The sequence below is a fragment of the Berghia stephanieae genome, chromosome 3 (genome assembly GCF_034508935.2).
Source record: "Berghia stephanieae isolate SIO BIC M18660-M18661 chromosome 3, UCSD_Bste_1.3, whole genome shotgun sequence".
Lineage (NCBI taxonomy): Eukaryota > Metazoa > Mollusca > Gastropoda > Nudibranchia > Aeolidiidae > Berghia > Berghia stephanieae.
In genome coordinates this window covers 66731464-66759341 of record NC_088362.1, presented here as the reverse complement: position 1 = coordinate 66759341, position 27878 = coordinate 66731464, and the positions used below count along the sequence as shown (strand labels likewise).

Below are 27878 nucleotides of genomic sequence, written 5' to 3'. Positions count from 1 at the left end.
GAAAACCGAAAATAGGTATAGAGAGCTATTCGCACATTTGATCGGTGTCATCGCCTATGTGTAGTCATATGACCATCAACAACTTACAAAATGGCCACCAAAGAAAGGGGTTTCTCCTTTCGGTTTGTATAAGAACTTGCTTTGCATCTTTGAATTATTAGAAATATTTTAACCTCCTTGTCAAATACGCTTTTCCTTGATACGGTTACAAAAATCATAATATAATCAATTTAATCAAATTGACTTGGGTTTGCTCAAGTCATGTCGTCAGCCGCACTCTCTTCTTCGTCGAAGTTCTCGTAATCGTAACGTAACTTGTACTTATTTAAACTTATTTGAAACTTTAATAAAATTGATAATAATAAACTTTTACTTTTAATTTAGACTTCGTCTCTATCTAGCTAGTCTAATATTATTAATAATATCAATATCAGCCTCGCGTTCAAGCTGCTAGCATACGTGTTATGAATATTATTAATCATTAACTTAACCAATCAAACAATCCTTTTCTTTGTTACTCCTCCTAGTGAATATCATATTTGAAATATTTGTCCAGATACTTATGGCTGTCATTATCCCCAGACACCTGTCTGGGGATAATGAATATTCGTTATCCCCAGACGCCTGTCTGGGGATAACGAAATTTTGTTATCCCCAGACATGTATTTAAAATCCGCTCTTTTAAATAACTATTCACATTCCAGAATATGGAATGTTTCCGAATGCACATAGAAATAAGAAAAGTTAATAAAATATCTATAAATACATAAAATTAACCAACATTAAATCAGTTGTTACTACATGTACACAACAATATGCATCGACTTCGAAGTGGGTGTCATGGCCGAATGGTTTAGTCGTCTGCCCTGGAAGTTTTACCAGAATCGACGTTGTGGGGTCAAATCCTGGTTCCGTCACTTTTAAAAAAAAAAAAAAATTCCGTCTTCTTTTTACAGAACGTTGCAAGTGAAAAATGCCCCATCCATCCTCCCCCCACCTTTTTTTTTTTAAAAACTCTCTCCTCTCTCTCTCTCTCTCTCTCTCTCTCTCTCTCTCTCTCTCTCTCTCTCTCTCTCTCTCTCTCTCTCTCTCTCTCTCTCTGTGTCTCTCTCTCTCTCTCTTGGTTCCTTTCTAGTTTCTAGCAAATTGTCATATTCGTCCCCATTCCGATCTCAAAAAGTGTCTAAAAAGAATAAATAATTAAAAAGCAAACCAACAAAAATAGTCAGAGAGCGACCAATTGGTCAGATAGAGGAGAAAAAAAACAAACAATAATTTAAAAAAAAAATAGAATTTTTAAAAAAGAAATTCATGTTCAGAAACGGAACAAAAGGCCAAACTAAAAGGAGAAAAGAATAGACTCGCACAAAAAAAAAAAAAAAAAGAGGTGGGGAGGAGGATGGATGGGACATTTATCCCTTGCAATGTTCTATAAAAAGAAGACGGAATTTTAAAAAAAAAAAAAAGTGGCGGAACCAGGATTTGAACCCACAACGTCGATTCTAGTAAAACTTCCCAGGGCAGACGACTAAACCATTCGGCCATGACACCCACTTCGAAGTCGACGCATATTGTGTATATTTAGTAACAACTGATTTAATGTTGGTTAATTTTATGTTTTTATAGATATTTTATTAACTTTCCTTATTTCTATATGTGCATTTGGAAACATTCCATATTCTGGAATGTGGATAATTGTTTAAAAGAGCGGAGTTTCAAATATGTGTCTGGGGATAACGAAATATCCTTATCCCCAGACAGGTGTCTGGGGATAATCACAGGGGATACTTATCTGCTGAGTGAGGGGAGCAGCCGGCATATATTTCATATATAACCATATAATTATTATAATGTTTGCACAATTGTACAGCTACTCCGTCATTACTATTACTATTACTCTGACTATACTTATTATTAATGCTTTCAACTTTGTAGTTAATTGCTGTTATTGCCAAAACTCAGTGTTCTGGCTTTAGGGTAGGAGGACTCCATGGCTGGGGTCGAAGTGGCAATTCAGACTCGAGTCTGAATACTCTCCCGTGGCTATTCGGACTCCAATGTGTATGCGCACACAGAGGGGAGGACGTACACAATGTGGGCTGTAGGTTGAGGGTAGAACTGATAAAGAAATAGAAAAAGAGTTCAGGAGAAATTCTGTTTTGCCCATATCACACTGACTCAGCTCATACCCCTACTTTGGACTGTAGAAGGATTGTTGTCCATCTCACACTATCACAATGTGTTTTTCTTTGTCCTGATTTTATTTGGACATCGTGTTATGTTGTTAAAAAATCTTTTTATTTATCCTTTCATTTATGCCAACACAGTTACTTTGACTGACTTTTGTTACTTTTGAAGAGTTTTAACTCTTTTCTTTTTAATTTTTATCTGGACTTCCAATTGATATATGATTGTGCCTTTCTCATTAGAGGGGTTATACTACCCGTTGACAGTAACTAAAATCGTAATTTTGATTTGCATTAATTTTATATAATTATTAATAATTAAAATGTTTAAGATACAAATAAACTATAATGAATGAGTCTGAATAATCTGTTGGTTGTACTTGTGCATTGGAATTTGAGTCGTAATAGCCATGGGAGACTTCAGACTCGAGTCGGAATAGCTGCAGCTGGCTGGTATTGGTCTAGGTGGCCGTTAGTGAATTACGGAATTACTAAGTAAAAAAACTTAAGTTATGAAAATAGCTTACACCTTTATTTTAAGAGATAAGATGAAGACAAGTCAATGGAAAGGTTGACGAACTGGGCAAGAGAAGAAGGGGTGAATGGAGAAGGGAAGTCAATGATGGAAAAAAGGGGGCGATTGAGAAAGCCCAGATTGAGGTAGAGCAAAAGTAGGAATGACCAACATTGCTATGGCCACTGTAGCCATATATTTGTTTACGGCTAGAGATTCCTACAACTACAACTTCTTTGACTCACAATTATTGTATTTGTTGAATTCTGTATGTACTCTTTATTTAATAGTACTGTCGGTACTGTTACTGTTATTATAGGCCTGGGTGTTTTAAGATAGCTGTCTTGCTAATTAACAGATAAAAATCAGTTGCATGATTTGAATGTTTCTTTATCCACTATTTAATAACTTCCCTAAGGTTTTTAAAAAGAAAGTGTCAATTGCGATGGAGTGATTCAACTATCAAGGAATCAAATTTGATTTTATCAAGCCTCGATTTGCACGCATATAGATCTTGATTGAATCTCCTCATTTTCCAATCATTCATTTATTATTGTTCGTTGCCAGTCCACACTTGTCGGCATATGTTTTTAATTTTTATAAGTATAAGTTTTTTAAGGAATTTATAGATGAGTTAAAATCATATCAAGACAACGATTACTGTTGTTTTCAGATCCAAATTTCAGATTCAGTGGAGAAAACAAACAAGAGCGAAGTGGTAATCCTTGGCGAGTCTACCTATAAATGTGTCAGATAGATTTTTTAAAAAAAGGATGATTTCCTTTGCTTTAAAGGAAAATATACTGCACATTATCATAATAAGACAACATAAAAGATTTCTGGCAATACCGTCAGTCTGTGGCAATTAATAATAGATAGTTGACAATAGAAATAACAAAACACACAATAAACGAGCATGGAAGTCAGTGCAGGATTCAGTTATGATTAGTTGCATAAGTAATTAACAAAGGAAGCAAACGATAATATATATAAATCATACATAGGGATTTCATGATTGTCACTCTTTTAAATCAAAATTGCTTTACATCCATAAAATGAACTATTTTTCAGGGTCATGTGGAGTTCATTAAAATGGAGAGTATGAGTCTAATCTTTGAGAAATAAAGTTATGGAGAAGTACCAGATAAAAAAAGAGAAAAAAATATTGCAGTATCAGGTAGCCAAACCCGGGATCCAATTAATATGACACCCACAACCTGGCTGAGAGAGAGAGAGAGAGAGAGAGAGAGAGAGAGAGAGAGAGAGAGAGAGAGAGAGAGAGAGAGAGAGAGAGAGAGAGAGAGAGAGAGAGAGAAAGAGAAAGAGAGAGAGAGAGAGAGAGAGAGAGAGGAGAGAGAGAGAGAGAGAGAGAGAGAGAGAGAGAGAGAGAGAGAGAGAGAGAGAGAGAGAGAGAGAGATTACTATTACACCATGGCAGGTAATAGTACATATGTAGTAGATGAACTTAACGGGTCTGTGGCAATTGACGTTGGTCGCAAATTACCATGGCTCTGTGGTACTTGATGCTATCTTTTTAAAACATATTTCTTCCATCTCGCATGCACAAAACACACCAAATCACCAAAATTTGAAATCGGATAATCAAGCTACAACGACAATTAGACCAATAGATTACTGTACTTTATGCTCACAGTGGATAATTATAATGGTAGTGAAAAAAAAGGACACAATTCTACTTCCAGATTCTTCTTTGATAAATAAAGGAACAAAAAAGAAAATTTATATGGTAGATATTAAAATCTGCTGAATCTAATAACACAAACTCACCATAAAACGAATAAAATCAATGTTGGAATTTGTTTTTTTTTTTTTTGTTTGTTTTTCTTACATTTTGTATATTGTTTTCAACATTCATTAGCTCAATATATCAGTGATGATACTTTTCCGCGGATCCGCGGAAATCCGCGGTTTTCTTTCCTTTCCTCGGTTTTCCTCCTCAGATCCTCGATCCGCGGATATTTCCTTCATTTCCTCCTTTTACTTTTTTAAAATATAATAAATCTTTAAAAAATACCTCCTTTTTTAAAAAAAAATATTTATATAAAAAATTTCCTCCTTTTACTGGACTCCGGGCGTTTTAAAATTGTACTCAAAAGAAGTCATCCTGCCTACTTTCCTGTGGTGCAAGAATGTTCTAGGTGAGTTTTCCGTTTTTCCGAGACTTTTCCTCCTTTTTGACTTTTTGTGAGTATCATCACTGATATATTCATATCCCATCCATTTTTCGGATGTGCATTTGTTTACCCCCCCCCCCCCCCAATACAACAAAAAACAAAACAAAAACAAAAAAACAAAAAATCATTAATAAATTGATATAATTATTAGTAATGTGGCAAATCTAATTTTACTATTGCTGTTCACTGTCTTATGTATGCATTATTATTCTGTATCTATTTTTTTCTTTTCTTCTTCGCCAGAAACCATGAAGGCCACATGTTTTTCATATATGACCATAAAAAGAAAAAAGAGGAAGATGACCCTAAGGATGCCATTCTTTATTTTTATCCAAGATCAGTACGTACTAATTATAATTTGTCAGCTAACTTAAAAGAAAAAAAAAAACAAACATATCCATGGTCGTTTACAGTGTATCACAGATATATTTTAAAGGGAACAGACTGCAAAATGGAAAGAGGAAAGATTGATAAATATTATTGTCATTCATTTCTTTCTTTATGAAATATGGCTCTTGTACTTCAAATTCAATTCGAGAATGTGCAAAAGTCATCTTCCCATCTGGCGTATTTATGTGTGTACTGTATTATTTTCATCTATCACACATGCATAAATTTATTTCATATATAAATCTCCATAGCAAAAATGCTAAAATTAGATAATTTTACTTTTTTGAAAAGTTTCATATAAAGAGAAATTGTTTGCATTGATTACAGCAGTACATTTAAATAGTAATAATAATGATAAAAATAATATAAATAATAATGATGATTAATAATAATAATAATAATAATAATAATAATAATAATAATAATAAAAATAATAATAATAACAATAATAATAATAATAATAATAATAATAATAATAATAATAATAATAATAATAATAAATAATAATAATAATAATAATAATAATAATATAATAATAATAATGATAATAATAATAATAATATAATAATAAATAATAATAATAATAATAATAATAATAATATATAATAATAATAATAATGATAATAATAATAATAATAATAATAATAATAATAATAATAATAATATAATAATAATAATAAATAATAATAATAATGAGAAATAATAGTAATATTATAGCAAGTTGTTTTATTTTGCAAAATCGTTTAGTCCCCTGGTTTTAAAAGTAGCAACTGATATAGTTTTACAATCTTTTTGGCAGTGATATGTGAGTTAATTGATTTTGCACTTAATGTACCAATGGCAATTTAAATCGCAAGTTCTTAAGTCTGTGAAATATCAAGTCTTCAAAAATATTCACTATAACATTCCTTTGAAATCAAGAATGATAACTCCCATGACTCATAGTGGGCAGGGAGGTACATACTGTGACTTCTATCCCCTTATGTCTGTTTTCCAACATGCTTTCTGTCTTTGTCTTGGAATGAGATTACTTGGTTTTGTCCTGGCCCTGGCCGGAGTCATGGATGGGAAGGAAACAGTCAAATGCATAGTTATTGTTTTGGGAGATGATATTTTTTTTCCTTGTAAATCATCTCTCCGTTATGTATTATTATATGTGTTATTTTTGTATTATGTATAATGTAAGCATTTGAGTGTATTCCTCTTTGTTGGATTTTGTGCTTGTGTCCAGATGAGACTTATAGGTGATCTCAGACTAAGTACATTGGTGGATTGCTCTTGGAATTTACATCTGATCCCTATTTGTTCCCAGTTCCGCTTTGTCTTACTTTCTCTCTTGGGTGCTTTAGTTGTAATTCTAGAACTTTTTACTATCCCATTTTCTTCCTTTTTACTGGCGCTGATATAACCTAAATGTGTTGCAAGTGCCGTTAAACCCTTAAAAACAAAAAACAAAAACAAAACAACTCCCATGACCCTGTGAGTCTTTAATAATAATAATAATAATAATAATAATAATAATAATAATAATAATAATAATAATAATGTTGATGATGATGATGATGATGATGCCGCTGCCGCCGCCGATGATGATGATGATGTTGTTGTTGTTGTTGTTAAGTTTATCCCACACAATTTTTTTTTTCAGTGATGTTTGATGTAGATGAAAGTTACATTGACCTTTCCTATAACTTTTCTCCAGGTGAAAACGGATGACCAGATTGCCATAGTTGGCGGTATCATTGGTATCACAGATTTCTGCCTGGAATTTCTGCCACAGGAAATGCCTCAGATTGTAAAATTATCGGCACACAATATTGCATTACTGCAGCATTCCGAATATATAATTGTTAGTATATATCATTTGATGTTATTTGAATTATATCTAAGGAAATGGAGTTATACGGCAATTAATTCTTAATTATTTATGTAACCCAGATCTATTTCCTTTTACTTTTACATCTGTTTTAATTTGTTTTTTTTGTTTTTTTCTTTTTATTAATTCTTATATCTGTATTTAATTTATTACTTGTGTAATTGAGCTCATTAAATTATTGTTGTTGTTAATATTATTATTATTATTATTATTATTATTATTATTATTATATTATTATTATTATTATTATTATTATTATTATATTATTATTATTATTATTATTATTATTATTGTTATTATTATTATTATTGTATTTATTATTATTATTATTATTATTATTATTATTATTATTATTATTATTATTATTATTATTATTATTATTATTATTATTATTATTATTATTATTATTATTATTATTATATCATTATTTCATATAAACATCTTTACTATTGTTGTTGCCAGGGTTTGGCTGGGCCAATGGATATCCCTACCAACTTCCTTCTTGCCCACATGCGGTTTCTATGGTCCACGTTTGTATTCTATCAAGGGAGCATTCCAGCTCTGAGACAGGTAATGATCCTTATATTTAAGTAATTTAGTTGTCTGTTCTTCTTATCATGTTCAATATTACCTTAAAGAATCGGGGTTGTAATCATGAAATGTTTATACTCAGATATTTGACCCACTGCCTAAAATTGATATTATGTTAAGGTAAATTAGATGAGGACCATTGGATCGAAAGTTATAATGTGAAAATCGGATTAAATCATTGAGAAGAATAAATTTATCTGTAAACTATAAAATATAAAAAAATTTCTGATTAATTAATACTAGTCACGGCACCAAGGGGCAAAGCGGCCGAATAGTTAAGGCATTGCACTGTGACCTGAAATATCCCAGGATCAAGCCTCATTTCTGGCACATTTATTTTTTTCCTTGGGTAAGATCATTAACTCTCAATTTGCTTACTTAATACAACATGGGTGATTCCTGTTGACATTAAACATCTTGTTTGATGGATTATGTACATGCACACACAAGTTCGGACTAAAGGCCAGAGGTATGGCCTATCTCAATTCATCAAATTAATATATAAAGTGTTGCTATTGGTTCTTGGTTGTATATTTTTACATTTTTGTGCATTTGCATATATATATATATATACAACAATGTAAAAATATACAACCAAGAACCAATAGCAACATTTTATATATTAATTTGATAAATTGATGTATATATATATATATATATATATATCTCCCATAGCGGGCAGGGGGGTACATCCTGTGTCTTCTATCCCCTTATATCTGTTTTCCAACATGCTTTCTGTCTTTGTCTTGGAATGAGATTACTTGGTTTTGTCCTGGTCCTGGCTAGATGCCTTGGCTGAGAGGGAAACAGTCGAATGTATAGTTAGTTTTAGGAGATGATATTTTTTTTCATTGTAAATCATCTCTCTGTTATGCACTGTATTATGCTTTCTTTATATTATACATGATTTGTAAAACATTTGAGTGTGTTCCTCTCAGCGGGGACCAGTGCTTGTGTCTGGATGAGACTTTTAGTGATCTCAAACTAAGTACTTTGATAGAGTGCTTTTGGAATCTACACCTGTTTATTATTTGAACCAATTCCCCTTTGTCTTCCCTTTTCTTTGATACTTTATTGTAATTTTAGAACTTTTAACTATCCCATTTTCTTCCTTTTTACTGGCGCTGATATGACCTTAATGTGTTGCAAGCGCCGTAAAACTCTTAAAAACAAAAACAAAAACATATATATATATACATTGCCACCATAGATTCTCAACTTTGTGTTTATACATTTTCATGCATGCCACGTCTGTAAACGAATTTCCATTTTTTTTTTGATGAATAAAGTATATCTTATCTTATCTTATCTTATCTTCATACAATGCCTAGGCGAAGGTATATATTACTGCTGTGGCAGAAGGAGTAATTTTACTATTATTATTTTTTTTGGGATTAATTTTGAATTTGTTTCCTACTTTCAACCTGACATTATAACAGGTTAGCCTTATATATATCTATATATAAATCTCTGGTATATAAATATCTGGTACTTCTCCATAACTTTATTTCTCAGAGATTAGACTCATACTCTCCATTTTAATGAACTCCACACGACCCTGAAAAATAGTTCATTTTATGGATGTAAAGCAATTTTGATTTACAAGAGTGACAATCATGAAATCCCTATGTATGATTTGTATATATTATCATTTGCTTCCTTTGTTAATTACTTATGCAACTAATCATAACTGAGTCCTGCACTGACTTCCATGCTCGTTTATTGTGTGTTTTGTTATTTCTGACTCTGGGTACAAAAGAGTACAATGCTGCATGTAAGGTGATGTCTTTTTTTTCAGATTTGTCTTAAAATAAGGATATATAGTTTTCTATTTGAGGCTGTGCCAAGCAATTATTTGTGTGACGTTTGCCACAAAATTACTCCAATATTAATTTAGTTGGAAAAAAAAAATAGCTTTAATCACTTTTTCTGGCTAATGACCAGGTAATGTTGTAATGTTAGTGGCGGATTAAAAGATAGTGACCATTGTGGTCAAAAGAAATTCCTTTAAAAAAAAATTCTATTTGACAAAATATCTTTCAATTTTCGTGTCCCCATAATGTAACTACAATGCATTTGTAAATTTATTTCTAGCGACAATCAGAGGAACAATTTCTTCGCAAGTTGAACATGGTTTGGGACATTTACCTTCCTTTATGTCAGAGTCAAGGAGATCTTCTGAGCCAGGCATTTCAAACTATCCCATATATCAAGCTGCACAGGGTAAATTTTTGATTGAGATGAAATTGAAATTTAAGTAATAAATGATTAGTAACAAGTCTGAATATTTGTTTATTGAAAATATGCGAATTCAACATGTTCAATGGATTTCACAATGCTTATTTTATTCCCCAAGTACTCAAATCAAGCCAAATTTCCACTTCATACAGTACAAGTCATATGTTAGACAATCTTTGTGTACTTGCATTTTTACATGATCAGTTATTACCTTTGGCCAGTTACTCATTCACACCCTTACAATATTTGCAGTCGCCTATTACCGGGTACTCGTTCATAATTAAGCTGAGAGATATGATTTATGTAAAGTGTCTTAAGGACATGATAGAAGGGCCAGTTTTTGTTATCGCTTTCACTTACCCCTCCGGTCACTGACTATGCTCAATATATCTTGCATTTAAAAAAAAATAAAATGATACATAGTATAATCAAATAGCATAGCATATATTCATACTTTCCTCTTCATCATTATTATAATCTTCACTATAAACATCATCATTATCATCTCCACTATCACCATTATCGATTACCATCATCATTATTATCATCATCATCATCATCAGGATGTGTCATAAATTTTGACTTATTCTCACCTGCTAAGTCCTTGCCTGATTTTTTTCCTGTAGATAATGATGATTAGTCGCTTCCAGTAAAGTATGTTAATCTGTACTTAATATTTTACACATCAGAGCCAAGGTAGTCTGTTCCTCCATGCGTCGCACATCTTGCAACGGAGTTTGAAGCACAACGGTGTTTTATCTGGAGCATTATTCAGCAAAAACAAGTAAGCTAAATAACTTAATGACATTTAGGTAAAGCAAGAATAAATGGGTATATCAAGTTTTCATGACTTTCTTTTTCAAAAAAAGTTGTTTGAAAATATGCTTTATTCTGGGTCAAAAATGAAAAATGAAGTCTCATTATAGCTAATGGATGGGAAGTCTGAATATTGGGCAAAATGCTTAACCGAAGAATACATTATAGAGGCCAGCATTTTACGCTCAATCTTGTTTGACTTAGTTACAAGGTGAGACATTCTGCTACCTGGCCATCACTGTCAAATGTCACGTGTATGCTTTATCATTTGAGCTGTATTGCCTACAATGGCCTTTCTACTTCTCTATCATTTAAGTTATTATTATTTTTTTTTTTCATAGAAGTTATGATCACAAAACAAAATAAGGCAAACAAAATTTGATTATGGGTGTCCTTTTTTTTTTTTTTCTAATCTTATCGTATTCAGAGTCCTATGCACCCAACTGAGCAATGCTTTGACTCGCAAGCTGCTTCTCTTGATGATGCAAACTCAGGTAAAGTTTTTAGCTCAGTTTGAAAAAAAAAAAGTAAAGGAAATCTACTTTATTTTTTTCATTTATTATCCAATCATTTTATTCAATTCCATAGTCTATGATACCGTTTGTAATAAGGATTATAAATGATCGATTTCCTTTATTTAGCCTTAAGATAATTAAATCAGGAAATAAAGCAGCCAAAAATACAATGAATTTGAATGATAACTGGAATTTGATTGATCAAGATAAATCATGTCGACTTTTTGGGTTTTCCCTTTTATCAAAAGTGAACAAATTGTGAGGTGATAATCTTGCCCAAAGAATAAAACGAAATTCACTGAGATCCTGAAAGAATTGCAGCAACAACAACAGCAATGGGCAGAATGACAAAAATATAGAAATGCGTAATAATTATAGGAGTAAAGATAAGATTCCCTATCTAGTCAATTCTTCTGTATAGTTGTGAGGCTTGGACATGCATGATGGAAATGGAAAGACCAATACTAGGTTTTTAAAATGAATACTACAGAAACAATAAAAGTCTTTTACACTGAGCATAGAAATACTACAGTCATCAGTTTTTTTTTACTGGTAAACAAGAATCTCTCTGATCAAATGTTTAAAAAAGCCAGAACCTTTCATGGTTTTTCGACATGATGGGGTGAGCAATATCATACAGCAGGAGTTTGCCAAGGAGGGGTAGGTCATAGAAATTGTTGATTGACAACATCAAGGAATGCATTGAACTAGCATTGCAACAGTTACATCTGTTGTAAGGGTACTTGAACAAAAAGGACAATTATCAGGCAATTTGTACAGTATGACATGGACATTTAGTGAGGCTGGAAATGTGAAGACCAGAAGTAAATTATATTGTGTTCACATAGTTTTATATCAGCATTCTGTCAAAATATTTTGATGAAAAGCATTTCCCTGGGTTCTTACTAGGGTCTTCTTAGGTCTAGATTTATAGGATTTGAATTCTGCCTATAAAAATATTTATATTCTATTCATTTTTCTTCACAGTTTCCAAGTGTTGAAGTCAACCCAAGTAAGATTTTTTTTTTTAATGCCCCATCATCCAGAATACAATGAAATAATATAGAGCACCGACTTTTTTTCCCCCTCTCTATCTGGCAGCCTATCATTTTTTTCATCATAATTGTCTTTTGATCGTTCATTCATCATGTAATGACAGGCCTGATCTTTTTATTCATTCAAACTCATATACAATTCACTGCAGGTCATTATTTTGTTTACATTTGTAAAAAATAAAGGGTCTTGTAATTACATGGCAGAAAATTATCCAATGCTGATGCTACTGGAATATCAGGATTACTGCTGCATGGAACTTGTGGTTATCTGACCTTGGTTCTGACCCCTTGGTTTGAATTCTGCTGTGAATGGCATAAAGTTGAGTCTTGGAAAAGGCTCTATACTCATCTTTATTTCACCATACCCATGTGTAAAATGAGTACCTGGCAAGTGACAACTTTGTCTTTGTTGCTTATCAAATTTTACCATATTGTACTACGTGGTATCCCACCTTAAGAACACTCTTTTTTTTCTGCAGATTTAGAGCATCCGGGAGGCGTTCATCTGATTTACATCTACCTGACTGAAGAGGAATGTCAAAGTCTTAACCATCGACGTAAAAAACGCTTCTCCTCTTCAATGGAGATCAATGCAAAGGAGTCAACAGTCCCTGATGATAAAAACTCCATTTTTCCTGATAGTGCTTTCAGTAGTTGCGGTGATCAATTTAATTCTCAATCTATAAATATAAGCGACGAACACCACCTGAATCCTAATGTTATTGGTTTGAACAATAACCTAGCTGAAACAAGTGAAATCACAACTAATTTGCAACAAAGTATTCACTCATCAAGTTTAGAATTAAATTCTGGGTCTCATTTGCACAATTTATCAGAAAGTGATTGCAGAAGTGTGATTGGTGTTAAAGGGAAGGACAGTGCGTCTTGTAAAGAGTTGAGTAACACGATTGAAGAGAAAATAAGTAGTCTTGGCCATAGTTTAGATGAAATGAAACATTACGAAATTATTAAGCAAAGTGGCAATGATGGATTTTCTGTTGAATCTCTTACAAATTCTTTAAATACATGTGGTATTGACAAAGGGGAAAAGGAGATATTAAAAGGTGGTGGTGGAATCAACTCATCTATTTTTTCAAATTCAGAATATAACTCATCCATGGACAATCTAAAAGAAAAACAGCTGCAGTCTAACACAGATTCTTTTAATGACAATCAACGAAAATCATCTCCCAACAATAACAGTCAAAATTTGTCTTCATTTGATGAGGGACATGGTTGTTCTGCTACAGATGAAGGTGAAGATTATTTTAATCGTAACAGTGAAAAGTTGTCTTATAATGACGATAGTCAAAATGCTCCTCTCATTGATAAAGATGAACATTTCTCATCAAAGGAAAACAGTGAAAATTTGTCTCAGTTTGATAAAAGGGGGAATTCTTGTTCAAAAAGTAGTAGTGGAAATTCATCTCGTGCTACTGATGAACATGTGGAAGGTTTTGACAACAAAGATATTAAAGACTCAGATAAAGAAAACTCTTTCCCTGAATCTCAAAACAGGCAAACAGCAATGTCTTACGAACACCAAGGAGGAGATATTAAGGAAATCAATAGAAAGTTGAATTTGGAAATAGAAAACAGTAATTATCATTTCTCATCCACCAAAGTAGTCAACAAATCCAAAGAGTGTGAAAGTTCTAGTAACAGCAGCTCAAGAGCTGTCCAATCAAATGATATTGTTATTCATGAATTTAGTCAAAAAACGTCACCTGATGGTTTTACCTCTAGTTTTGGTGGTAAAAATACTGTGTTCCAAAGATATGTTAGTCTAGAGGGTTCATATAATAGAGGTGCTTCTTTAAGTGGAGATGACTCATCTTTGCAATCTTCTTCATGTGAGGTGAGAAAAGAGGATGATCAGAATAGTCGAAAAAGTTCAGTAAATTCTCTGGCAAATAGTGATGTTCCTTCCAGTAAAGACAGACTGACATTTGAATATCTGGATAGTGAAAATTCTGATCTTGGAATTGTCTCCCCTGATTCGGAAATCCATCCAATGTTTCAAGGAAATAGTTTGCCAATAAGTCTATCTTCACTGAAAGAGGCAGAGGGTGAGGATGTGAATTACGGCTCTTTTCACAGTTGTCAAGACAGTGAGGGAGGCTTGACCATGCGTTTGCCCATGGAAAGGAAAAGCTCTACAGACGACAAAACTTCCAAGTGGAGACCACAGCAAGAGAACTTGACCGAGATGAATCTGTATATTCAAGGTCATTCCGACACACTTCTTGTCCTCCTTATTGAAAAAGAAGTCAAGTGTAATAAGAGCTACATTCACAGTCTAGTAAGTACCATTGCAGACACCCTTTATTTATGTTCCTTATTGATACTTGCGCCTGCTTTATCTGCATACTTTTCTGAATTTGAATTGAATCTGAGGTCAAAAAGAGGGACCCTATTATGACTGATTTTGGATCGGGCTTTGTGTTATGTTGGATAGCTCATATATTGCATGGCAATGCCATTCTCTCACTTGTTAAACTAACTTGTGCCAAACCAAAGAGACTCTGGTTTGAATCCTGTTCACTGCTAATTTTTTTCCCCTTTTCCTTTTGGGTTGCCTTTTCTCCAGGTCATTTATCAATTTAGCTACAAGATATAAAACTTCTGAAATACTTGATGTCTTTTCAATTTCTTTTTTCTATTTTTTTCTTTTGTTTTTATGAGTACATTTATGTTCAGACCATTACTAAAGCTTCACTATTTTTCAACCACTTATTGACAGGATTTCTTTGGGGTAAATCATATTTTTAGCATAATATACGATAGTGTGTGAAATTCTTCATTACTATACTATTACTTGTAAAGCGCATTGAGCACGTTAAGTGGATATTGCGCTATATAAATGCTCAATTAATTATGCTCTGTGTCAATACTTTTTGTTTTTCTAATATTATAGTATATGCGAAACTCATTGCTATGATAATGTATGTACATGTGTGTATTTTGTTTTTGTTTTTTGTGTGTATATATAATGTATGTATGTATGTATGTGTGTAAGTGTGTGTGTGTGTGTCTGTGTGTGTGTGTGTTTGTGTGTGTGTGTGTGTATAGTAGCATTCCATTCTTATAATAGCTTATCTTTTTCCATGACAATTACAGTGGAAGTCTTGCTTGTCCCACCTGGGAGAGCTAGACTTTGAAGTTAAGAATGTAGAGAGGCACAGCAAAGATGAATCAGAGGTAATGATGGTTTTACAAAATAATCCCTTAAAATTAAAATACTTTCTGCACAGAATTCATCATTTAGATCTTAATGAAAAGAATATTAGTATTTTTAAAAATCTTTATTTAGATAATATGTTTATGGAGTAGCAATTTAATATGTTGTTTAAACCTACTTCTTCACTTTTTTTTCCAATTAACCAATAGATTTTTGACCAATCAAAACATAGAATATGTGACACACCTTCAAAGGTGCTTGGACAAAAACAGTTGGTTGTTTAAAAATGATACGGTGAATGAAAATCGACCCCTCTCAGATCATTGTTATTGTTTTATCCCCCCAACTGGGCTACTAGTTATCAATTTTCTCAATCAGATTATTGACATATAAGTTTACACATATTTTCTTATTTTTCTTTTATGCATCAAGTGGTAGAACAGTGGGTATTTTACTAAGACGCTTACAATTGATAGTAAAACCTGTAGAGTTCGCTATGTTTACCAATCACTGCTGTTGCCTTAATTATGACGACTATCTGAGGGGCGTGGTTATGTTCCCTTACACTAGGTGCCTATTATGTCATGAAAATTAGAGTATTTTAATTCTGTGTTGTTTGGTGTTTCACAGTATAATCGTAAAAATAAAGACACTGTCTAGAGCAGTAGTGCTGGCTAATATTCATCATGCCATGTGGTGCTGCTGGACCTCTCACTCTCTTTCAAGATATGCATTGGCATAATTTAGAAGAGACTTAAATTCAAGGATGGGGGGGGGGGGGGGGGGGGGGAGGGGTTATGTTTGTGTTTATTTTATTTATAAGAAATGTCCTTACAAAAAGCCAATCGAATTTAAGTGCTGACAGTCTTATAATTTAAGTATCGGAGCTCTATTAAAAATGTTACCATCATCACTTCACCAACATGTTAATTTTAATTTTATATTATTTATCATCATCATATCATCATATCATCATCATCATCTATTCATCATCATCATCATCATTATTATCATCGTATTTATTATTGTATGTTATTGTTATTATTTTTTATATCATGATCATCATTTATCTAATTATTATTTTTTTTATTATTATTATTATTATTATTATTATATTATTATATTATTATTATTATTGTTGTTGTTGTTGTTGTTGTTATTATTTTTATTTGTGATTGTTATTATAAAGTGTTTCACCTTATGTTCATTTTCTTTCATGTTTAATTTATTAATTTATTAATATTGAGATAATTTCACAGAGGGTTTTATTAAATAGAATTTATTTTTGTTCATTCACAGACTATTGGAGCATTATATCAATATATGAAGTATGATTCATTCTCTCAAAATTTAAATGGTAAGTATGGCATATGTTTGGTCTTTGTGTCTTATTATCGCCAAACGGTTTTATGTCAAGGTTAATCTGATCTGGGAGGTGAATTGAAAGTTAGAATAATATATGAATGACCTCATGAGGTCCCAGGTTTGAGAGTTTTGGCCATTTTCTGGGTCATTTAAATCGATCGATTTTTGAAGGACGAGTATTCTGGCCAAATTTTTAAATACATGTCTTTCTAGATTAGGTCAGTTAACTGGTTAATCAGAATAGTTGCTTAATTGGAATGACCAGTCTGTGACAGATTTGTCATATTATAGTCATTTACAAAAGAAACTAAACAATTTGTATTTGCCATTATCTCACATAAGAGAAAAGAAAGTGGTTCTTGGTGTTTGTCTTGAAGAAGTAGACAAATTTTTCTTTCTCTTGATGTTTCGCATGCCTTTATTGACACAAATGAGGAGCAGGTGCAGACTGCCAGACTTGTCACTACCAAAATTACATTTCGTAAATGCGTACGCAAAATATGAATTTCAAACATTAATTTCACATAAGCATTGCAGTGATGCCAAAACTCCGGTTTCACCGGAAAAAACTCCGGTCTGGAGCGAAAAATTCCGGGCTCCGGGCAACTTCCGTCAAATTTCCGGTGAGGTCAATTTGTTCCAAGGATACCCCCCCCCCCCTTTTCAACTACCACATCATCATCATTGCCACTAGTATTACAACCATCCTCACTACCACAACTACTACAACCACCACCACATCATCATCAGTACCACAACTACTACTGCAACCACCACCACCACATCATCACTACCACTACCACAACTACCATCACCATTACAATCATCACTACCACTACTACTACAACCATCATCACCACTTCTACACCACCACCGCCACATCATCATCACTACCACTACTACCACAACCACCACCACCACATTGTCATCACTACCACTACTACTACAAACACCAGCATCACATCATCACTACCACTACTACTACAACCACATCTACCACATCATCATCACGACCTCTACTACTACAGCCATCACATCATCATCACTACCACTACTACTACAACCACCACCACCACGTCATCATTACCCCTACTACTACAGCCACCACCATCACATCATTACTACCACTACCACTACTACTACAATCACCACAACAACATCATCATTACTGCTACTACTACAACCACCACCACCACCACATCATCACTACCACTACTACTGTAACCACTACACATCATCATCACTGCAACTACCACTACTACTACAACTACCACCACCACATCATCACTACCACAACTACTACAATACCACCACCACCGCCACCACATCATTACCACTACTACTACAATCACCACCACCACATCATCATCACTACCACTAATACTACTACAACCACCACCACATCATCATCACTACAAATACTACTACAACCACCACCACAACATCATCATCACAACCTCTACTACTACAACCATCACCACATCATCATCACTACCACTACTACTACAACCACCACCATCACGTCATTACTACCACTACTACCACCACAACCACATCATCATTACTGCTACTACTACAACCACCACCACCACATCATCACTACCACTACTACTGCAACCACCACCACCATATCATCATCACTGCAACTACCACTACTACTACAACCACCACTACAACATCATCATCACTACCATTTGTACTACAACCACCATCACCACCACATCATCATCACTACACCACTACTACAACCACCACCACATCATCATCACTACCACCACGACTACAACCATCATCACTACCATCACTACTACAACCACCACCACATCATCATCACTACCACTACTACTACAAGCACGACCCCCACCTCATCTTCATCACTACCACCACCTCATCTTCATCACTACCACCACTACTACTACAACCACCACCACCACATCATTACTACCACTACTACTACTACAACCACCACCACATCATCATCACTACCACTGCTACTACAACCACCACCACCACCACATCATCACTACCACTACTACTACTACAACCACCATCACCACATCATCACTACCACTACTACTACTACAACCACCACCACATCATCACTACCACTACTACTACAACAACCACCACCACATCATCACTACCACTGCTACTACAACCACTACTACTACAACCACCACCACCACATCATCACTACCACTACTACTACAACCACCAACACCACATCGTCATCACTACCACCAGTACTAGTACTACAATCTTTACCATTAGGTTTTGGCGCTTTACTTCATTTGAAATAAGGAAACTTTGGGATTATATTTGGCATCGTGTTTATGTATTATAATATAATTCTTATCAGTTATCTATTTAGAACTATACAATATGTAAACACAATACCATTCCAATTACTTTTACTTTTCTTGTGTGCGGAAATTCCTCTTTCGGCATTGAAATTCCTACGAGTGGTGTCTAAAACTCCTGTGAGCCAAATTTAAAGTTGGCGTCTCTGGCGTTGCTACGCAGCGGTCATCACACTATAAGTTTATACTCAGTGAGCGTGGTTTCAAAAGTCACAAGCAGTAATTCGATCAAAGCTTACCCCTTTGCACAAAATTGCTCAATTGAGATGGGCTGGTGAACACAAGGACTGGGATCAGAAAATGTTGGACAGCGTTTTGTTTACAGACGGATCTCTTTTTAAAAAGTTGATTCTAGAAACGAATTTCAAGCTATCGACGTCGAGGTGAATGCTTCAGTGCTGAAACCATAATTGAAGTAACAAATTGAAGATATGGATCTCTTTATGGTGTGGGGGAGTAATAATTGGTGGTAGAAAAATTTAGCTAATAAGTATCAAATTCTCAATTCAGACCAATTCATCAACGATATTCTTGAACCAATCGGCATCCTATTTATTTTGAATCAGAATAATCAAGTATTGATATTCTAGCATTACAATGACACATCACATAGAGTTAGACAAACATATGTTTTCCTAAATGATTCAAATTTAGGGTTATTAACCCATGGTCAGCTGTGTCATCTGACATCAATCCCCTTAAACATAATGTGGGATTTTATGAAAAGAAAGTAACAAAAAAATAATTTTAAAAAGAAAGCAAGAATGCTGTGCAAAATTTGATGAACTGTTCGTTATAATCTTGGAATGATCTACTAGCAGAAACAGTCCATCAGCTGACAGCATCCATGAGGCAAAGAGTTGTAGCATTGATCAATTGTAATGGTGGACAAACAAAATACTGAAGTGCATCAAGTGTGATGATTTTAATTTTGTGCTCAATTTTGCAAAATCGATTTTTTGATGACTGGATTTAAATTTCTGCGACTTTTTAACATGTGACACAAATTCAATAAATTATATACCAAAAGAAAACTAGTTTGTCTAGTATATATGTCATTGTATTTATTCCAACCAGTATTAAACTATTGGCGAAAACAAATTGTCTAGTTTCTTTTGTAAAAGACTATATATATAATTTTTGATGGCTCATCAGCCTGTCAGTACAATTTTCTGACAAGGATAACACTGATTTACTCCAGGAAGAACCTACGAATCGATGGTCGGCGTATCAAAACTCTGAAGTCGACATACAGCTTTGCTCTGGCGTCATCAAAGGTCTGATCCACCCAAATTTAAATAAAACATGGTGCGCACAGCTCATATGTAGACTTCAGAGTTTTGAATCGCCGATCCTGAAAATCAAGACTTCAGAGGTTTAATCTACCAACCATCAAAATCTTAATGATATCTCAAATCTCTCTGACAGGACAAGAGAAATGTGTGCTAAATGTTTTTTTCAAGGGTAGATCATATAAATGTGCAAATTTATTCCTCTACTTTTTTATAAGTATATATATTAAAATTTTTGTTTTGATTATTGTTTATTTGTTTGTTTTTGTTTATTGTTTACTGATAGCTTGAATTTTAATTTACATATTTATTTCTATAATCTATTGTAGCAAATTGTTCTTATTTCCCATAAGGCTCTGCTATCATGCCTGTGACAGGTCTGGCCAATGAAATGGTTGACACCTGTGTACGTATGCACAAAGACTTTGTTTTCATGCCTGATCTTGTGGATGCCACATACAGGTATACATACATACATACATACATACATACATACATACTATATATATATATATATATATATATATATATTATATATATATATATATATATATTATATATATATATATATATATATATATATATACATACACTGCGTTTAAGCAAAGGATTTTGTTTTTTGAATTAATGGTTAAGTGGCAATTTATTTGTAAGGACTAGAGTTAGGATTAGAATAAATATTCTCTTAAACAATGAAGTGGAGATGAATTTATTTCATACTTAGAAATAAAGCAGATAAAAAGTTTTCAAGACTGTTTATCGTTTTTTTTTTTTTGACCAAATTCCCATTTTAAAAAAATAATAAAAAAATAATGTAGCCCCTACAAAAATGAATACAACACCTTAAAAAAAAGAATTCAAATATCAAACACGGTATTTTTGTTCTTTTTTTTCAAGATGTTACGTTAATTTTGTTACATTACTTATTACAGTACAGTCCACAGCTTCTATCAGCCTAGTATTCAAATTTTTTATTAAAGTAATTGTCAATTTGCAACTTTTGTATTTAACTGTAAATAATATTGGTCAAAGAAATAAATAACTATAGGATATGAAATAAAAAATAATAAATTTTATTAGAAATTTATTAAACCTATGGGGATTTTTTGAATTTCTCCGTTATCAAAAAAAAACACAATGAATGAACCCTATGTTCATGAAATTGAAGCTTCCATTTAATTTCTTATTGTTATTTATGACCACAAATAATTTTCTCTTCAGGTCCCACACTGCTTGCTGTTTTGGCAGACGCTCTCTTAACAGTGAGACTTATTTCCAGATTGGCCTGCCCAGTCGAGGAGGCATTAATCCAGGAGAGAGAACCTTCCATTTGGAGCAGACAGCAGAGAAATGTTTGGTGCAGGATCATAAGATAAATCTCTTGTAGAGATTAGTATTTTATATATATAGATTATTATTGTTTTTATTATTATTTATTTATTTATTTATTTTTGAAAATTAGGTTTTTTCTTTTCTTTTTCTTTAAATTTTTATTTTAAATTTTTTACTCTCTTCTTTGGTTGGAAGTTATGGTGCAATTCATTTAATTCAGAAGTTCTTTGATTTGAGAGGTCACATGCTTGAATACTGTTATAAATACAGTGGTTCATATTTAACTAGAGCAAGTAAGGAAGGATTTTCAGTTGGTTTATTTTCTTTTTGGGGAGTTATTCAGAATGGAACCAAGGAAATATAAAATTCTATTGGCTGAAATGATCCGTGAACGTGTGTGTGTTTGTTTAGCAGAGAGCTTATATCTATAAAGTTATTAGTATCATGATGCATTTTCAAGTGTGTTTTTTGTTTTGTCGTTTATAAAACATTCATTGCATTTACCTGAAACTGATGGGTGTAGCCGTTTTTTTAAAAGTGGAGCTATCCTTTGGAAATGATTGTGAAATATCTTGATTGTCTCATATTTTAATTGAAAATTTTTGAAGATTTTGAGGAAAAACCGTGAAATTTAATATTCTTCACTATGGTGTTGAATATATAATAGTAAAACTTCCTCCACCCCTTTTTTGTTAAACTGTCTATTTGATTTCGCCCCTTAATATTTTGATCGGAAAGATAACTATAAATGAAACTCTAGAGACACTTTGTCTATTGATGTTTGTTCAATTTTAATATTGATTTGATGAAAAGGAAGAATAAGGTGTGGAGAGACAAAACGGGCCGTGAATAAAAACTGAGCAACTAGCCTGTTACTTATCATAATTCACATGCTTGTGCAAGTAAAAGCTAGATAAGATGGAGAGAAGAATTAGGAGGGTGAAGGTGGCTCATATAAATGGATATTAGACTATGTCATGATGAGACAATGGTACAGAAACTCATTACTAGATGTACGAGCTAGGCGAGGCGCAGACATCGATTCAGACCATCACTTTGTTGTTGCAAAGATCATGATGTGACTGTCGGCAAGAAATAAATTGCAAAACCCAAGAGTAAAATAAAATAGAAGAATTAAGAGGGTGAAGGTGACTCATGTAAATGGGAACAATACAAACTAAAAAAACGTTTCAGCCCTTTGACTTCGTCAGTTAAAAAAATCGAGTCGGTTATATACAATGAACATTTGCAAAGTCTAATTAATGCCTCCAATCGCAGTTTAATGCCTCCAGAGCTACAATTGGCCATAATACAGTAGAGTATTACCTGCTGCATGTCATCTTGTGAGTAAATAAAAAAGTTTAATTTTGTTTAATGATTATGCTGATAATAAAGGTAAATAAATATCGTTGAAAAATTTTAATTCATTAGGTATTGAATATTTGATTTGCAGTATCAAAATGGAGCTCTCATTGTTTTTCATTGTATATGTTATTTCTACAAACCATGTTGCTGTTATGAAAATATGAAAACACCAATTCGGGATTAAGGTAGGCTATGTCCTGATTGGTTGACAAAGAGATATATTTTCAATCCTAGTCTGCACATTAATGGGAGGTAAGTGGATAGTTTCAGAGAAAAAACAGAGAATATTGGTAGTGGCATGAATTGATTGATTGATTGACCTGTAAATAGCTTTTCAACCTTCCTCGACCAAGTTATGTGTGCAGTTTTGTATATGCATAGGCTTAAGGGGCTGTGGCTCAGTGGTACGGTTTTTGCTCCGTAGCTGGGAGGTATCAAGTCAAAATATCTTGAGCAAGCCACCTCGACCTAGCTCAGTTTGCAGCACTACACTACGGCAGATTCCTGGGTTATTCCAGTCTTCCCTTTGAATAGACTCTAAAGGCAAATGTCTCATATGGAATGAATAAAGGAATTTTTTATTATTTTTTAAGCCCATCTCTGGCTTTGTTGTTAGTCCTAAAGTCACAACATTTTCATGTATAATTGAATTCTGACTCACTTGTATATATATAGATTACCACCATCTTTTCCGTGCAGTTCCCGGAATAAGAATAGAACTGCCGCTTTGCTTGCGTGTCGTAGAAGGCGACTAAATAGCTTGACCATGGTGATGCAGTGATTGTGGTAAGTAAAATTACAAATTCCGATTTTTTGTCTCAAATTCCGATTTTTTGATATTTTGATTCCACTTTTGGAATGTGAAGGGTTGGCAGCTATGATATATTATCTAGATAGGACACAGTAAGGACTCAAACTATCATTATGATGCAATGAACCATATATATGTTTATTAATAGTATTTGAATTGTATTAGGTTTGACCAGATGTCATATATCAGCTTGCACTTTTAAACTTGTGTAGAATATTTCTCATTATTTACACAGTATCCTAATAAGTTGTTGTTCATAAAAATACAGGGAGGATTTTTTAGACAGATGAAAAGTCAAAATATAACATTTCTTTTTTTGTTTGTTATTATTGTAGCTGTTTTCCTAGTTTGAAAACACATCAATTGTTACATACACTATTCATTTTTTATGAACGTATTATATTTTTCCTATATTATTTATTTTATCACTTCAATTTCATCCATGGGTTTATATAAAACTGGTGCTTAATTGTGTGAAGTTATCGCTGGTGTCTGTGAAATTTAAGATGTTATTGTTAACAATATGTTGTTTGTTGTTTTCGTGCTATAAAGTTACAGTATTATATAACATCTTTGATATCTTGTTTAAGCAAAATGACTGAAAGTACTGGGATTTTAGCCCCACTATTAGTGAGGAGACGGCTTAACAGTGAAACCCAGATGGAATGGATTCATTTGATGTCGCCTAATCAACACACCCTTCCCAATTTGCTGCCATCTTCCATATGGCTGAGAGTTAGTTGTCTTGAAAAGAAAATATCCTGGCACTGACTGCATTCCTTTGCAATGTGAAAATAAAAAGAGTGAGAGAGAGAGAGAGCGAGAGAGAGAGAGAGAGAGAGAGAGAGAGAGAGAGAGAGAGAGAGAGAGAGAGAGAGAGAGAGAGAGGGAGGGAGGGAGGGAGGGAGGGAGAGAGGGAGAGAGAGAGAGAGAGAGAGAGAGAGAGTGTTTGTGTTTACTATGCACTATGTGTTTGAGTTTGATGTGTTCATGCGGTTACGAGATTTAGCAGTTTGACCAATCTCCTATTTTCAAAATATATGTATTTTGTGTCTGTTATCCTTTCTTTTTATTTTTCAATACTTTATTATATCCACCATTCCACGATGTCACAATGTGTTTATTTCCTTGTTATAAAGTGCAAAAGATTGAACAATTTTCACTTTCTCATTTTATTGTACTTTTTTTCCACACAAAACATTCCAGTCTTAAGCAGGTATTTGATTAAGATCTAAGATAACTAGATGCTAAAAATTTCAAGTCAAATTTATGAAATTTAAGGTATTTTCTTCACCTTATGCGGCTATGTGGTCTAGTGGTATGACACTGGTCAGTGCCTAATTGAATCCTTGGGAAAGGCTCTTTACTCACATAGTCCCACCATACTCAGGTGTAAAATGAGTACCTGACCGCTTGCAACATTTTCTCTGTTGGAGAAAGAAATTTTTGCCTAATAGGCGTCATGTGTTTCTGTTGGCCCTTGCACTGCGTTTTGAGCATGTTTAGTGGATATTTCACTTTATAAAAGCTCAAGTTTGATTACATTCATTCTTCTTAATGAAACCAATTCAATCCAATCTCATCATCTAGAATTTAGAATTAAAATGAGAAATATTGATCAGCCTCTTGTCCATCTTGACATAATACCAAGTTGAAGCAGTGGGTCACCAAATTTTTAAAAGATATTATTGATACTTATTAGAGGTGTCAAGCCTGTGGAGCCAGAGCTTGCCCCAGTTTCTTTTGCGTTAAATTGCCACCATTTAACAAAAAAAAAACCCAACAAATTTTGATTGTGATTCTAATTCTAGTCTAGTACTTTCTGCCAGTTGTAAAGCAAGACCCATTGTGTTTGGAATTTCCTGTAGGGTGGGGATATGCCGGCTTGTCTTTACTTTAGGTTAGTTTTGCATCAATCCACATATTTGCTATATCTCTTATCTTTGTGTATCATTTGTCGGTCACATTTTGCAATGTGCCTTTCTTTTGAAATATGACCATTTGGTTTCAACCAAGCCCTGTCTGGAGTCTTCCTGAGAGGTAAACTATCAGATAGATTAGTGATAATGTTGTCTCCATTCCAGTAAGAGATGAAGTGAGTAGGAAAGTGCCAGAAGACAATAGAGAATAAAAATTTTCGTGCGGTGATGGGGTTTGAACCTGCGACCTTACTGGTACGATAACTCCGCCTGGCCGGGGAGAGCGTGACTCTACCGTATGAGCTATCCACGATCCCAAAAAAGATCGTCTTTAACCCTAGTCATTATTAGGGCCTTCTCTTCCCGACTACTTGAGACCAAGGATCCAATACACACAACCTCCGCGAAGTTTGTTGGCCAGCAATTAAGCTTAATAGCCAATATTCTCAACACAAACATATAACATAGAAACAATTGAGACATTGAGTATGCTCCGGTATTTATTGAGGTGAATTTTTGATTCAGAAAAGTGAGTGGAGGCACTTATGTTTATAACAACAAGAGATGAAGTAGGAAAGTGCCAGAAGACAATAGAGATAAAAAAAAAAAAATAAATATCCATCTCAAAGAAATTATAACTGTATCTCACAGGCTGCATATCTTCTCTTCCATGTTTAGTGTTGCTGTTACCTTGTAAAGCGCTTTGAGCTCATTTAGTGACTATTTCATTCTATTAAATCTCATGTGTTTTTGTGAGAGATCCAATTCTGCTGCGTTTGCTTGTTGCTTTTCGAAAAAATATGTTCCTTTTTGATGATTTTATTATGAAATTAATTGCTGTTATATATTTCCCTACTTAGTGTTCACTGTGATAATGAAAACAAAAAAACTTATAAGTTATACCTATCATTCACAGGTATATATGTTAGGCACCTTCTGTCGATTTGCATAATTGGTCAATTGTGGAGACACAGAATTAGCAACAATCCATCAATTGTTGCCCATTCCGTAGATCGGTAGACTGCGCAGGACTTTTCATGATCCACTGAATGCGCAACAATCCATCAATTATCGTTCATAATTCCAATCAGTATTGTTTTACGGGGGTTGTGAGAGGAATTTGTTGACAGTGAAGGATAAAATACCTTGATATGATATTAACTAGGAGATGAAAACATTGATGATGATAATGTGACTATGTGGAAATGATTTTGTACTGGTGGTAGTAGTAGTAGTAGTAGTAGTAGTAGTAGTAGTAGTAGTAGTAGTAGTAGTAGTAGTAGTAGTAGTAGTAGTAGTAGTAGTAGTAGTAGAAGTAGTACTAGTAGTAGTAGTAGTAGTAGTAGTAGTAGTAGTATTAGTGGAAATAGTAGTAGTATAGTAGTATAGTAGTGTATAGTAGTAGTAGTAGTAGTAGTTAGTAGTAGTGGTAATAGTAGTAGTATAGTAGTAGTAGTAGTAGTAGTAGTAGTAGTAGTAGTAGTAGTAGTAGTAGTAGTAGTAGTAGTAGTAGTAGTAGTAGTAGTAGTAGTAGTAGTAGTAGTAGTAGTAGTAGTAGTAGTAGTAGTAGTAGTAGTAGTAGTTGGGTTTGAGTCCCGAGCGGCACATAGAAAATGGGAAATTGTCCTCAGAAAATGCTCTTTACTCACATTCTCCCACCGTATTCGGGTGTAAAATGAATACCTGGCCATTAACAGTGTTGTCTCTATCCAAAAAATTGTCCAACAGGAGCTATGTCTCGTTCTACATGTTAAGTGTTGCTGTTGGATAGGTACTCCTTGTAAAGCATTTTGAGCACTTTGAGTTGTTGTTTTCCAGATTGAAATTTTTAAACCCAAATTTTAGAAGAAATTTGGTATAAATAAACACATTTGTAA

At 33.5% G+C, this 27878-nt stretch overlaps 1 protein-coding gene across 1 annotated transcript; it reads left to right on the top strand.

The window, feature by feature from the left end:
• The first annotated feature begins 82 nt into the window (after positions 1–82).
• On the top strand, positions 83–24883 carry LOC144968282 (uncharacterized). Its single transcript, XM_078906484.1, has 13 exons — positions 83–122; positions 5139–5235; positions 6988–7134; positions 7624–7731; positions 9847–9975; positions 10680–10774; positions 11234–11300; positions 12309–12333; positions 12856–14678; positions 15497–15577; positions 16857–16914; positions 20928–21036; positions 21796–24883. Exons 1-13 carry the CDS (start codon positions 91–93, stop codon positions 21959–21961), a joined length of 2937 nt encoding a protein of 978 aa, XP_078762610.1. The 5' UTR covers positions 83–90; the 3' UTR covers positions 21962–24883.
• The last annotated feature ends 2995 nt before the right edge of the window (positions 24884–27878 follow it).

Excerpts from the sequence above, each read along its gene's own strand:
- LOC144968282 (XM_078906484.1), top strand. The coding sequence starts at position 91 with ATGGCCACCAAAGAAAGGGGTTTCTCCTTTCG. Across the intron at positions 15,578-16,856 it reads ACAGCAAAGATGAATCAGAG|ACTATTGGAGCATTATATCA; the intron begins GTAATGATGGTT and ends GTTCATTCACAG. Across the intron at positions 16,915-20,927 it reads ATTCTCTCAAAATTTAAATG|GCTCTGCTATCATGCCTGTG; the intron begins GTAAGTATGGCA and ends ATTTCCCATAAG.